The following is a 15,112-nucleotide window of genomic DNA, read 5'->3' on the forward strand; positions in this document are numbered from 1 at the left end:
ACTTGGTTGAAACTGAAAACAAAATTCTCATAACCCACTTATCAATCGGGTTTGCAAGCTCTGATAGCAGCAGGGCTGTGTCTCCAAATATAAATTTCTCATTCTCTAGATAAAAGTGACCAAGTTATGTACAACTACAGGCACAATACCAGTATTTTGGTATGCCCTCCACAGAAGACCCTCCGCTGTAAATCATTCAGTCATACTGCAGTTTTAAGCACAACAGGTATTATCATTTCAATATTAAGAGAAATTAAATATAACCTCCTCTCTACAACATTATCCAATACGACTTTTAAAAGTCATAAAGTATTTCCTTACAAGGAGACCAGTCGAGTTTTTAAAGAAATATATTTATAAGTACACTTAGAAAACTTTAGAAAGTGACTATCCATTATTTATCAGAAAAATTAATCCAAGTTTGCGCATGCAAACATCTCAGAATGCCAATGCAGCTTCAATAACTCAAAATGTTAAGAGCTGTTGGCCACTGTGCTATTCCAAGACCAGCCCAAGAAGCTACTCCATCTTACCTGGATCCCTAGTCAGGTCTTTAACCAAGTCCTTATGATTTCTGCTCATTTTTGCCTTGTTTTATAGGAACTGGACAATTTTTATCTTTTTAATGGAGTAAGGGCTTGAGTCAGGATAAGGAAAATCTGAGTGGACACTGCAGGTCCAAGGAGCTTTGTCTTCCTATTTGTCACATTATATGTGACAAAGTTGGACATGTGAGTTAAAAGTATAATAAAAACCAGCAACCTGATGGATTTTCCAAAAGGCGAGGAAGTGGCCAAACCGTAAAGCCTAAATCGGGCCCATAATATTTTAAGAAGTGCTGCGTCAGTCAGAGGGCATTTGGAAACATAGTCTAATGACGGTGATTACCTGGAGTTTGATGAAATTTTTAAAAGCTAGATAATGGCAGAAAATACTCCTCTCCAGCATGAAGGCAGAGACCACAGACATATGGTCTGAGGTACCCCAATCGCCCGCACTCTGTCACGCCTGATGCAGGGAAAGTGCAGCAATGAGGCAGCACACACTTACTGTTCAAATCTTCTATTTCGAAGGTCGCCATCATTAATCCTGACAATGCAATCATTCTCATGAAAAAGGTTTTCTTGTTCAGCTTTACCACCTTTCTCCAATCGTTTTACTAATAACCCCAGGGTTCTGGAACATTAAGAATGCAAATCATTACACATGTAATATTTCCACCGTGCACAATGCCCTACTGCTTTAATGGCGGGATTATACTTACAAAGACTGCCTAATAAAGGGGTGCCTTAAATTGCTATTCAGACATTTAAAAATAACGCCAACACAGAAATCACAACACTATAAATGGTGTGTAGAAAGGGATCCTTTCAATAAATATAGGCAATCGTTTCTGGCGTGTCAGTGTTATGCTTCTGCAACAAATCGTACCCTTCTCTCTATGCTTAAAAATGCTCCCGGCAGAGCTGGCCCCATGGCTCCTGGCCGTGGCAGTGGGCAGCATGGACGAGCATGGGCTGCGAGCAGCTCTGGCAGATTTCTGTTTTAAGCTAGCTGGTACAGTGCTGATGGCAGCCCCACCTTTCCATGAAAGGAAAGGTAACAAGGAGAGGCTAACCTGTACATGAGACGGAAAATTGGGGAAGATTCCAAAAACAGAAGAGTTTCCATTCTTGGCATCTGAATTTGGTAATGCCTCACGTTCTGAATTTCAAAACTTCTTAGGTCTCCCAAAAGTAAGTAAGTTGTTGCCATTATTCCCATCAGAAGAAAACAGAAAGCCGGCGACAGGTTCCAATAATGCCCGTCACCATTCACCCCTCCATGTGGACTCAAATTTCAAGTCGAAAGAAAAGCCCAAATGAACTTTTAGAGACCAAGATGGAGAAAAAAAAAAAAAAAATTATCACAAATGTACTTGGTCTAGAGCACTAACTCCTTGATGGACAGGATGGACATTCTTTATACCCTGGGACAAATAACAAACACTATATATGAACACAGCTTGATAAGAAATAGGAATCTCCACTTAGTTCTGATGCTCTGACTTAATTGACGGTTAGCATATAATCTGTATCATGATCATGTTAAAATTTTTATGAACTTATTTTTGGCTTGTCCCAAGCTTGCATTTTCTTTCATAATCCTAATATTTAGAGACACACAAAAAAAATGCCCATACAGAAACTAGCATTTAGGGGACTTCCCTGGCGGTCCAGCGGTTAAGACTCTGTGCTTCCAATGCAGAAGGTTCGGGTTCAACCCCTGGTCAGGGAACTAAGATCCCACACGCCGCACAATGCGGCCAAAAAAAAAAAGAAGCCAGCATTTAGAATCCTGAATAAATTAAAGTTGAAGATACCATCATTTCCAATCGCCTGTCTGTATTTTCCAATGGAGTACAATTTGCAGTACCCTGTATATGCTTTCCAGTAGGAAGATACTCCAATAGATAGCGTCCTTCTTCTTTTAAACCTTTGCAGTAATCGTTGTTGTTGATCTCGCTCCCCTGCTACTGTTACTTGTACACGCACCTTATCTCTACTGTTGCACTGTGAGCTCCTGGAAGGTGGGGAAGGTGGGACTCAGCAATACGTGCTCCAGCACTCAGCTCATAGTAAGGTCTTGACAAATGACAACTGAATGAATGGGTGCTTGAGTTTAGCTGAAGCAAACAAGCCTCCTATTTCTAATAAGCTTTTTGCAAAATAGAATAAGTGAAATAAAATCCAGATTCGGATCCTTTTTTTCATGACTGTGTCACTTATACCAAATATAGGACTGAGCTGAAATGAATTGAATTAAAGCAAAGGTCCTTTTTTTTTGCTTGTTATTTTGCAGTTTAACCTTCTTTCTTTCATAAACATTTACTGAGTCACTGCTTAACTTCATTCTAATCTTTATTATTAAATATAATAAACAGGCATGGTGTCTTACTATGGTTAAGCATACCTACCTACAAGAGTAAGAGGAGCTAACATTTAAATTGCCTTTTGTCATGTTACTATTTGGGGATTAGCATCTACTAGTGTAAGAGTCTAAGAAGCTTGGCGACTAAAGAAAAAAATATGATGTAGGTTATTTTCAGTTACTTGCCACCGTATATTGGAACCACTGATAAATAAATATAAAAATTCTCTCAGCCCAAAGACAAGAAAAAGTACACTGACACAGCAGCATGAGCAACTTAACTGTCTGAGCTCCTACTTGACAGGAAGCAATCTCTTAATGTGCCACACCAATAATTAAGTGACCACTAAAATGTCACCAAGCCCACAATCTATCTCCCCAAGCTTCCCTACTGTTCGTTTGTCTCTATGGGCGACTGAACAAAGTGTTCTATCAAAAGCATCCTATCATTAAGATATACCTATGACTCTGTTGAATGGGACAAAATAATTAGAGAAATCAAATTAAATCACAGTTGTTGGTAATAGTGGAACCAGAAGAAGACATTGGGCCACTTCGCCATCCAAGCAGCCATGTGAGAGCACAGGGGAAGGCAAAGATGACTTGGCCACCCATGGGCAGTCTTAACAGAGCCACAGCTTGGTACCACACCTGTTGCTAAAAGCTGCCTCTGCAGACCAACAGGGCTTCTTTCAAGTTGATGTATTCAGCCCCTGAGTAAAAATATGCCCTACCAAGAGTCACTCCAGTTAATTAATTAGTTTTTAATTGGTGAGATCGTGAGTGATTTCTCAATATGGTTACAACATTTCTGTGATCTAAAGTGACTGAAAATTATTATGCCTTTATGTATTCTGAAATGTTTTGTGTATTCCAAAATAGTCCACAGAATATTCTTAGAGAAATAGAGAGAGACAGACTATGTTTAATGGAAATTACTTAGCAGGTAACTAGTATCAGTCATTTGTTCAAATTTATACATTTGTCTCCAACAGAACCTTTCAGTATCTATGACAATTTAAATAATATAACTTGGAAATCTGTAATTTAATTCTACAGAAGTGGCATTAATATTTTTCAGATGAATAGGTCTATAGATTTATATTCATCTAGGTAATCATTTTCCTTTTCTTAAATCTACTTTTTTTCCCATGGGAATCATTCTACAATAATAATCCACAGTAAAAAGGCCTGACATGCTTCATTCACTGAATGACTTGTCTTTCTATACAAGCCCTCATATATGGCCAAATGCATGAGTAATCCTAACATACAGTAAAAATGTTACAAATCATAAACAAATACGCTATTGCATTTACATGAAATATTGCAGACATTTATTAAATGAGGTTTTAGAATCCAACGTTGTAAAAGTAGTTGCAAAAACCTCAGAATCCCCTTTCTCAGCACTAGAGGCTCGGGAGCTGATGGGGGTGGGCTGGGGGGGATGGGTAGAGGAGCAGAAGGGGAAGAATTTCACCCTGACTGACACAGCAAGTGATCAGGGAATCAACGGAACAGGCTGAATTAAGGAGAACTTAGTAGCCTGCTGATTTCTAAGTACTTGACCACACTATTAGAATCACCCTCTCCAAAAGAATGGATTAATTTAAAAGGAAAATGGTACAATCTGCAAAATTATCTCATTTGCTTCACTAGCTGAAAGTGATTACAAAAGGAATGGGGATGAACTATCAAAAAAACTTTACAGGAAAATTGAACTGATAACATAACAGCCAGACTGAGAATGAAGAGGGCCCTCTGAAGGGAAATCAACGGGAAGTAATAACAGAGACTTTCATCTTCCTGAAAAACGTGTGTGTGCCAGCAGTTACATCTCCACACCCGCCACCGCCCCGGGAAAGGCGACTCGGATAGCACAATTAGAAACAAGTTTTAGGGATCTATACTGCAAATTCAACCAGCAACTAGAATTCCTTCTAAAGGAATAAAGAAATGAGTACCGATGGTGTTGTGGTTCCCATAACACTCTTATTAGAGAAAATAATTGAAGGTCGTAAAGGTCAGAGCATTTTGGCACGTCGCTCTACCGGAGTGGACGATGGATTTTCTTCTTGGCAGTTAGTACCAGAATTCCTTACTAGGGCAACCACTTTCCATCAGAAGAAGAAGCCACTTTGCAAAAAATAGGAGAGGGGAGCAGGAGAAGAGGAGTTGGGGGAGGGGTGGAAGCTCTGCTTATGGGGAACAGTCCAGGGACAGAAGCACCAGCCTGGCTGTGCTGGCTGCCACAGGAGAACGAGCAGGTGTATTATTAACATAGCAGGGAGGGCGGCTCTGTGAAGCCATGGCTACAGGGCTCAGGGGTACAGGGGACAGACCTCTTCACCTCCTGCATGAATCTAATGTGAACCCGACTTGGCAAGATGCTTTCTGAACGAGGGGATTTCTTCTGGTAAATCGTAAATGTCCCCAGATCTACTCCTCTCCCCTGGTCCTTCTACCTTTTCAAAAATTTAGGGAAAAAAATACTATGTCCACTATGAACAAATCCCACTTCTGAATCATTTTCCTAAAAGAAAAAATAAGTAAATGCACACGTTTCTTTGAAGTCTTTCATCATGGCTTTTGTACCATGTTCCTTAACCCCCAAAGAGGGCAAAGAAGAAGAATACAGCCCCAGAGAGCAAGCCATTGAAAGGCGGCATCTCTGTACATGATTTTGGATGCATAATTAGGAATTTAACTGCTTAGATTATATTAAGGATTGCACCACTACATTTTTACAAGGTTCATTAGCCTAATTATACACTTAATTAAAACAAACTCAGTCACACATGTTAACATTTTCAATTCTAAGTATAAATTACAGCCAATGATAAAACTGAAAATAAGTAACAAATGTTTTATTGACATCTAAATTGGCTGAGCAAGTCTGAGTTTTGCTTTGATAATGTAAACTCCCACAACTGCCACCCAGCTGTATGGAAATGATCATAATTCATCTTAATAAAATCTGACAGAGTATAAACACCACAAATACAGTGAAGGCAGAGAAGGCATGCGCAGAATGGGCTCGCATCAGCAAGACCCTCTCACCTCACTGAGTACTAAACCGGGGGCTGGCAATGACCTATATTCTATCCCTCAGAACCACAGCCAGAATGGCAAATTAATATAACATCTTGATTTTTTTTTTTTAATCTTTAGTGGATGAGATAAAGTAGACCCAAAAATGGTAAAGTAAAAGTAGAGAACTCCCTTAGATTAGGGCAGAAATGATAGGCATCGTACTACTACATTTAAAGAAGCAAGATTTATCTAAATGTAAAATACAACTTTCCTCTCTATAACAACTGCATTTAGCATGTCCCTTTATTAGAACAAAGCAAGTCTGCAACTGAGAATGCACAACCTAAGACTTACAGACGAAAGGCTACAGATTCAGTAAAGTTAAATTGTGTTTCTTGGAAAATACTTAAATTAAAATCAAGTACACAGAGTTCAAGTGCATTTTTATTCTTTTAAAAATGAACAGTCAACTTTAAAACTCTACAGTGAACTGAAATACAGTATACAAGCCTTGGATAAATCTCTTCTTAACACCTGAGTCGTTTCCATGAAATTCAAACTGGCTGTAATTCTTTATTAACAGATACACCCAACTAACTAACTGTGTACTGGGATTCTCAAATTTATGATATAAGAGTAAAGTCTCATCTCACATCCATGATAGAAGAGATCGTTTTCTACTGTTACAAAGACTCATCAGCACTTGCCTACACAACCAGAACTCCCAGCATTTGGAGGAAATTTTAATGGCACATCACAGGAACATAAGTGGAAGGTGAAATAGCATTCTTCTTAGCTGCCACTGCCAAGTACCTCACTAAAAGTATTTGACATGTATTTTATAAGTACATGTATTTTCATATTTTAACCAAAGTCACAGGAGTGTCCCAGCCCTCAGACGCGAAGACCGAGGCTAAGTGAAGCTAACTTGCCCAGACCACACTTCCTAAAAAGACAGAGCCAGATTCTGTCCCAGGCATCTCTGGCCTCAAAACATGGGTGATTCCTAACAACCCCTCTGCCAATAACATGAAGACTCAGCATGTGGTCCAGGCTGTCACTGACTGCCGCAAAGAGGGAAGACAGCACAGCTCACTGGAAATTCTGGAAAAAGATGAACTGTCTGTTTTTGATGTTATAGAGCAAAAGATAATAAAATAAAGGTTAGATGAGCTAAGAGTTATAACTAACATTATTTATAACCCATGTAAATATTAATCAGAGTAGACAAGTTCACAGATTTTCACTGAATAATTAAGTAGAGGAGTATGCTTTTTCTTAAGACCTTCCAAAGATGTTTGCTAACTACTCTTGTATACAGAATAGTTAAAAACTTTATAAACACTTCAGTTTTTATTTGAGAGGAAAATTGTTCAATATGTGCATCTACAATACAGAAAACAAACATTTATACTTCACTCCTTTTCTATATTAATCTGATCACAGGAATATACATTTTCCAACAGGGTCACTTTTATTTCAACTCCAAAACCTAAACATTTAAAATATTCCTCTGGGGATGTGACTTTTTTTAGCTTTACGTGGCAGAATTTATGGATAGTAATACAAGTAAGAAAATAAGTCCAGGAAAAAAGTCATGAAAAGAAACAATATGGCAATCGAAAGGTTTGGTATTGACCCTTCACCTGATACTCTATCAAACTGAAGATAAATGGCTGAAAAAAATCATTTGGGATACAACTCAAAATTAATCAGACAAATCAAACGATGGCACATCTGTAAAAAGAAAGTTGAGAGCAATTAATAAGTAAGGCAGTTGGCAGCAGGAGGCAGCAGCAGAAAGCTTAAAACACGCAGACCCACACACATACACACTCCTTCTTACCAAGGACTGTCTTCCTAATTAAAAGACTTTAGATTTTTCCTCAGGTCTCATGGTTGACAATCAGATATTGGGAAGAAGTAATCTGTGGGTGCCTATTACTAACTGGAGGATGTTAAATGCGGTTGATTTTTTTCTATTTCCCTTCCTCCTGGGAATTTGTTGGAATTAGTAGGGTGCAATGATGGGAAATAATATATGAGGCTTTCTCATCAACCAAGTAGGTGGAAATAAAATTCTGGACTCTGGCCCCCAAAACAATATGAATAGGAAACATAGAAGAAGGAATTTTAGATATGAAAAATAATAGAATGTAAACTCCATGATGGCAGGCATTTTTTATTTGTCTGCTTCTCTAGAGCAGGGCTGGCAAATTACCGGCCATGAGCCAAACTCTGACCTGCCACGTGTTTTTGCAAATGAAGCTTTTCTGGAATACAGCCAGGCTTGTTGGGTTATCCATGTCTATGGCTGCTTTCACGCTACAATGACAGAATTGAATACTTGCAGCAGAAACTTGGTGGCCCACAGTGCCCAAAATATTAACTATCTGACCCTTTACAGAGAGTTTGCCTAGAACCAAGAGTGGTGCCTAGGAGACACCAGATCTTTAAAAACAAACAGACAACAACAACAACAAAACACTTGCTTAATAAAATAAACAAACATACAATTACTATTTGCATAAGAAAAAGCACAGCGAAAGAAAATTCCAAGGGCCACAGGGCTAAGAATAAAGAATGTACATAAATGGGAAAAGGCCCATTACAGAAAAGGCTCGGAGAAGCAGGCTGCACTTTTTTAAGAATAATATGCTTTAGCCATACGTGTTCCCAGAGGGGAAAAGACTAAGAATATTCACTGTAAGTTAGACTGGGAGTCCAAGTAGAGGAATAATAGTTATTTTTTGAAATAACACAATGATTATTTCTCGAAAACCTTCAACAATTTCTCTGTTATTTACTGAATGAAGTCTCAGAGGCCATTCACAAAGTGCTTTCTAACCATCTCTCCAGTGTTATCTTCCAATACACTCGGTTTCAAATCATTGACTCATTATTTCTCAGCAAATCACACAAATTTGTATGGAGCATCTTCCCTTCATATGTTCTCTTCCTAGAAAGACTATCTTTCCGGAATATCACTAGCATAAGTCCTATATTTCCTTTAAAGAACAGATCAAGTTCTACTGCTTCATAACATCCAATAGTCAGTAGCCCTCCTTCCTCTAAACCCTACGGCACATGTGCACTGAGTTCTTTAGACACATAGTATAGATCTTTTTATATACATATTTCTCAATTAGACCTTACATCCCTTAAAACTAAATACAAAACCTTATTTCATAAGCCCAGCCCCTATTTCAGAATATACTTTTATATTTTGCTTTCTAAATACTTAACATTATAACATAATCGTATTCCTAAGTAATTAGAAAGGCTCAGGAAAACTCATTAACATCAAGGCAGGATACATTCTTATTGTTCTGTTTCTAATACAGCAATGCAGAGCTAATAGGGATCATCACAGTAAGCTTCAGTGAGCAATACCGTTGGGCTAGGTCCTAGAAATATAAAAAAATATAACATGAAACATGGTTTTTCTGCCAAAGGAAATGACAATTACTTGGCATAGCTTTCCTGAAAACAGTAGCACTTGTAATTTAAATAAGGAGGTTATGTTTGACATTTAAATCAGGAGGAAATGAAATTACATGTGTGAAGTGAAAATCAATTTCAAGGTAACAAAACTGTGAATAAAGAGTTCTGGGTGGGGATCAGTTAACTTTATATTTTTGAATAAAATACAAGATGATGACTAGAGAAAAACAGAGCATCAAGGGGAGACAGCACAGGGACTTCCCTAGCAGTCCAGTGGTTAAGACTTCGCCTTCCAATGCAGGGGGTGTGGGTTCGATCCCTGGTCGGGGAGCTAAGATCCCACATACCTCACAGCCAAAAACTAAAAAAGAAAAAAAGAAAAAAAGCCAGAAGCAATATTGTAACATATTTAATAGAGACTTTAAAAATGGTCCATATCAAAAAAAAATCTTAAATAAAAAGGGGGGAGGGGGGAGACAGCACAGTCTCTCCCATGCATTTATTTTGTCTCTGTTTCTACCATCCAAGACAGTGGCTGGGGGAACGGCAGCCACAAGCCAACGGTCACTAATGTCCCCAATCGGGGAACAACATTCAACCTACTCTAGAAAATAGCCTTTTTAAATTGGTCCAGCAGGATTTTTATACAAAAAACTTCATTATACCTCAGGCCATAATAATACCTAAGTAGCTTTAAAAATTTCTCTAACATTGACTTCACACTCTTCCAATTTTCCTGAATTATATTTGATACTCGAGATGTTCAGCATTGAGTTTCTTCTCTTTATGATGTTTAATTCCCATTCTGCACTGTTCCCTGAGACTTTCTGACTTAGAAATTGAAATCAGAAAGCAATACTGACATGCATGTGTCACTTTTAGGAAAATAAGTATTCAGTAAGTGTTATTCAATTAGTTACATCTCCCAAACTGAGAGGGCCCAAGTATGATAGGAATTTTGTACAAAGAAAGTTATTCTTGGAAATTTCAACTTACATCCCACGAATATGTATGTATTCTTGTATTCCCACTGGATAATATGTGCAATTTCTTCACGAGTCCTGATTAATTTCTTCCTTTCTGCTATACTGCATTGCTTAATTTGCCCTTGCAGCCACCATTGAGCGGATGTAGCTCCCTTTATAAGCTGTCATCACAATTAAAATCATCTTCTACAAGAAGCCAACTTCAGTTACCTAATTCAGACAATCCCTCCTCTATCAGCTCACAGAACACCTATGATACAGGGATGTCGGCATTTATCACAATTATAATAGTGTGAGTTCCTGGCTATCACTCCATCTTGACTGCAAACCCCTGGAGAGAGACTGTGTCCTGCTCATCCTTGTCTCCCAGCACCTAACACAGGAACCATCACACGGTAAATGCTTGGGGAGGTTTCTGACTGACTGAGAAGAACCACGTGTCAGCATTTCTGAGAACACGTGAGATAGGTGTCTCTGGCTCCTGAAGACTGGCGTCTATGGTTGTTCAGCAGTCCTCCTGCTGTTCTTTGCATTGTCAGCCTCTCTCTGAAGAACCATGACCGCCAAGGTGATGAGGAAGCTCAAAGATGCATCACAGGTGTTGGCGGGAAAGAATTCTGTTCTGTTTCCCAGTATGAAAACTAGTAATGCCAGAAAAGGATTTATAAAGAATCTCATTTTCTTAATCTCTTTGTCCCTTGTATAGGGAAGCTGTACAGGAGATTCCTCATTAAGCTGCCACATCAATAGGGATTAAAAATGACTCAGCTATAAAACACCTTCTAGTTCTGTACAGGAATCCTTGTCTCCTTGAATGTGTTCTGTATATCGAAACGAAACGCCATGGTAACCAGTAACTGTGGTCGATTTTGTGAAATGCCTTCCACTGAATTAATCTGCAGTAGATTTCTTTTTCTATCTTATACTTCTTTTGCTTAAGGCTTTTTAACCTATTTCATCCTAATATCCTTTCCCACTGACGTAGGAAGTGTGTAATAAATGACAGAAAGTAACATGTTTGTAATTGAAATACTGGTTTAAAGCTGGTACATACACGATTAAATCTCATTTGTGACGAGTTATATTCCACAAACAGTTAAAGGCACACTAATACCGGGAGGCTATCATCCATGCATTCTACCCTCTTCTCATATCTTTCTACTAATGAAATAAATGGAAAAAGGTTTAACTTCTGAGATCACTTAAAATTATAATTTTTAAAGGAGATAAAGGCAAGGGCCATTTTGAAAACAACTAAGCTTATTTAACTGAAAGTCCTTTGAAGACATTTCAGTGACATTTCTCCAGAGTTTTAAAAAAAAGAAGGAAGAACGTGAAAGCAGTCATAACTCTGTGAATGTAACACCCCCCCATCCCCAATTCAAGGTGAATTTCACATCTTGTTAGATACAACGCTCACATTCAAGCCTCGTACTCCAGCAGAGTTCTATGTAAATCACAGTGTCAGCTTCCAGACCTTCCATAAAGCGTGTGCTTTACCAAAGACATGAAATCTGGACTCGATACTGTCAGGAACATATACCGGGAAGGCAGTACAATTGTTCAAATACTTATTTTGAACGATTAAGTAGATAACTCAATCACATGCTTGTAACTGATGTTTCCTCCATCTCTCACAATATACTGGACGCTTGGAATTCCTTGACAAGGGTTGAAACTATGTTCCTGTTCTTGGTCACTGGCCTAAGGTGACTTTCCAGCTCCCCCTTTTCTTCTCCCAGTGTAAAAGAAGTTAAAAAATCGATAAAATGATAACAATAAAAGAAAGAAGTTCAAACTAAGAAGCCAAATAGTTCATAAATATGTTTCATTTGGGTAATAATTAGATGGGTAAATAAGAGGGGATGGAAGTAAACTTCAAAGGCTAATGCCCGCCCCCTCCATGCGGAAGGAGGCAGCATTTCACTTGTGGATGATGGAGGCTCATCAAACATTTGATTAGTTGCAAATTCAGTTCATAGTATTTGAAAACATATACAAGCAAACATACACTAATTCTTTCACAAAAAGAAAGCAGCAGGATAAAAGAAACTCATATAACATTTGACGTTTTTAAGGATATGTGTTCTATGAAGTAATGAAGTCATACTAACAAATAGTACAAAATTTTGATATTTGAGTGGGCAGATTGAAGAGAAGGAGACACAAGTCACACAGTAGAAAATAAATCTATAGTTTGTCTAACTTAAAAAAATTTCAAACATAATCATAAAAATCATATAAAATTTAAGAACTAAATAAACATAAAAGCAAATTTTAAATGAATCATTTTCTATGTTATCTAGATAATTTTTATTGGATACATTTTTTCCAGAAAATTGCTTTAAGCTCTCCCTTACCTTTGCACATTCAGCTGGAGTTCTGGCTCTAAAGGCTATCATCAATTTGCATGGATGTGATGAACGATAAAATTATTAGGATAATTTAAATGCCCGATTTCTTCATCAGCCTAAGTGCTTTCTGTGATTATAATGCAGTGGCCCCCAAATGAAAAGCCTTCTATTAAGCATATGCTAAGTCAACATCACTCTATATCTGAGCATAAATGAAGATAAAACACTCCACATTATGATTCAATTAAAAACCTGCAAGATACGTTACCTGCCGCCTCGAGCACTGAAAGGCACTACATGGATTCCCAGAGGCCCTCCATCGTTGGGGACTTGTACGAGCTTTACCATATCACTGTGAGACAATATGATGAATGAGGGAGCATGAACATGGACCATCACAAACCGAAACTCAAACCAAACCAAACACAAAACCGCAACGACACAGACGCACAATAAACAACAAAGGAGGACAAAACGAAAAATCCCACCAGGCACACACACATATACATACACGTTCTGGAATAGAAGCATGGCGATGAGGGCACATTCAACTCTACATACCTGCACACTAGTCTGATGGCATGGGGTGGGGAGGGGGGAGCAATCATCAGAGATAGCTACATTAAAAATGACACAGCACCGCTGCTCTCGGACCACACTCTTCTGTGTAGTCCAAGTATACCTTTTGTGATCAAATCTCTAGACTTCTACTGGAACTTTCCCATCCTAATATCTATTCAAGGACTACGAAGATTAATGGGATAAAGATGTGTCAGCTGCACAGCACTTTATAATTTACAAAGTGCTCCTACACATGTCACATCATTGATCCCCTCCCGCAAAAGTCCAATAAGGTCAAAGCTTTGCCCCGGGAGGTGGCAATCCAGATGGGATACAGCCACCCTTACTTCCCAACTCAGAGCTCCACGGAAGGTCGCCATCCTACTTGCTGTAAGCTCACTGCATATGCAGGCAATGCAACCCCACGGGATACCCGTAAAAAATCAAATGATTGTCCCAAGGGTGTTTGTAATTGAACTCTAAAGTCTTTAAGCTATTTATATGAAGTAACATGAAGTTACTTCTACCACATAACTACAGTACTTTCATATTAATATCAAAAGCCTGAGTTTAATGCAATTGGTATAATCTGGAGAATGTAAATTTTCTACGCCATTTCAATGAGATTCCACTTTCTTTGTAGGTACATCTGTGGGTGTGAGTACTGCACAGAAACCTAAGCAGTCCTGATCTAACAATCAATATTTGGAAATACTATTTCAATTACATATCTAGTTTTAAGCAATCTGGACAACCATAAGTGATTACCAATGGACTTGACCAAGATCACGATATAGTTTTTACGCAATGGAAAATGCCAATGCTACGACTGTATTTCTATGTGTATAGATTCAATCACATACACTAATTAGGAAAAAATTGAAATTTTGTCATATTGCCAACATATTTACTAAAGTAATACTATTTAAATGGATATTTAATTTTTTTCTATTTTCTTAGAATTTCCTAAAATACTATTTGAGATACTGTTCATACCATTTGAACACGTATTTAATGACTGGTTTGTCAACTAAGATGGTTTGCCAACTAGTATGGTAACTTTAATACATTTATTTTACTTTATATTCTTTCTCAAAAGAACTATCACAGTGCAAGTGTTTCTTAAGTGTGTAAATACTTAGAGAATGCTGGTTGCTGAATATCCAAACATAATCTGATTCGAAGCCTGTTTAATCTCACTGAGAAAGTTCTTATAGCCCTTCCTTGGAAGACCAAGAAAAGACAAAATTAAGAGTTTAATTATTAATATCTGGACCCCAACTTTTACCCAAAATCAAAGAAAAAATTTAGAATGACTGCCCTCCCTGCTCTAAGGTAACTTAGAAGAAGTCTTGAGAACATCTTCCATTCAAACTTGTCATTATTTAAGATAGTTGTAAAGTTGTGACAATATATGGAAGTTTTTCTTCGACCTTTCACACTTTAAATCATGTTCAAGATCCCTAACCTGTAATTTTTTATCAAATATCTTGAGAGATTCTATTTCTTCAAATCAAAAAAATATACACTAAAATGAGTAATGCTTACATGATTCAACTAGTTTTTCAAGTAAATTATGTCCACAATTTCTTTTTTAATTTAGCAAAGTTGAAGAACAAACAAATGACCAAAATACTGACATACAAAAGCAATCTGAAAACAGTTACAGTGCTGTGAACATAACAGACTTTTTTCAATCAAATACTATTTTATATTATAATTTAATAGTATTTGCCAAGGCATGAAACTCAGAGCAGGTACATGGGAATTTTCATGCTATAGTTCTTACATTAGATCATTAACTCAACAGATGAAAGATGCTCT

At 37.8% G+C, this 15,112-nt stretch overlaps 1 protein-coding gene across 21 annotated transcripts in view; it reads right to left on the reverse strand.

Annotated features, from left to right (window-relative positions):
* The window catches only part of PARD3 (par-3 family cell polarity regulator), a 639,757-nt gene that overhangs the window by 277,747 nt on the left and 346,898 nt on the right, over window positions 1–15,112 (reverse strand). For 19 of the 21 annotated variants that reach the window (XM_060293165.2, XM_060293169.2, XM_030837075.3 and 16 more), the window contains 2 exons: window positions 12,996–13,079; window positions 1,051–1,176 (listed from right to left, as the gene is read on the reverse strand). In XM_060293165.2, coding sequence (XP_060149148.1) covers window positions 1,051–1,176; window positions 12,996–13,079 — 210 coding nt within the window. The remainder of the gene's footprint in view (window positions 1–1,050; window positions 1,177–12,995; window positions 13,080–15,112) is intronic. The other 2 variants (XM_060293163.2, XM_060293159.2) reach the window with 1 other exon arrangement.

This window comes from Globicephala melas, chromosome 2 (assembly GCF_963455315.2).
Source record: "Globicephala melas chromosome 2, mGloMel1.2, whole genome shotgun sequence".
Classification (NCBI taxonomy): Eukaryota; Metazoa; Chordata; class Mammalia; order Artiodactyla; family Delphinidae; genus Globicephala; species Globicephala melas.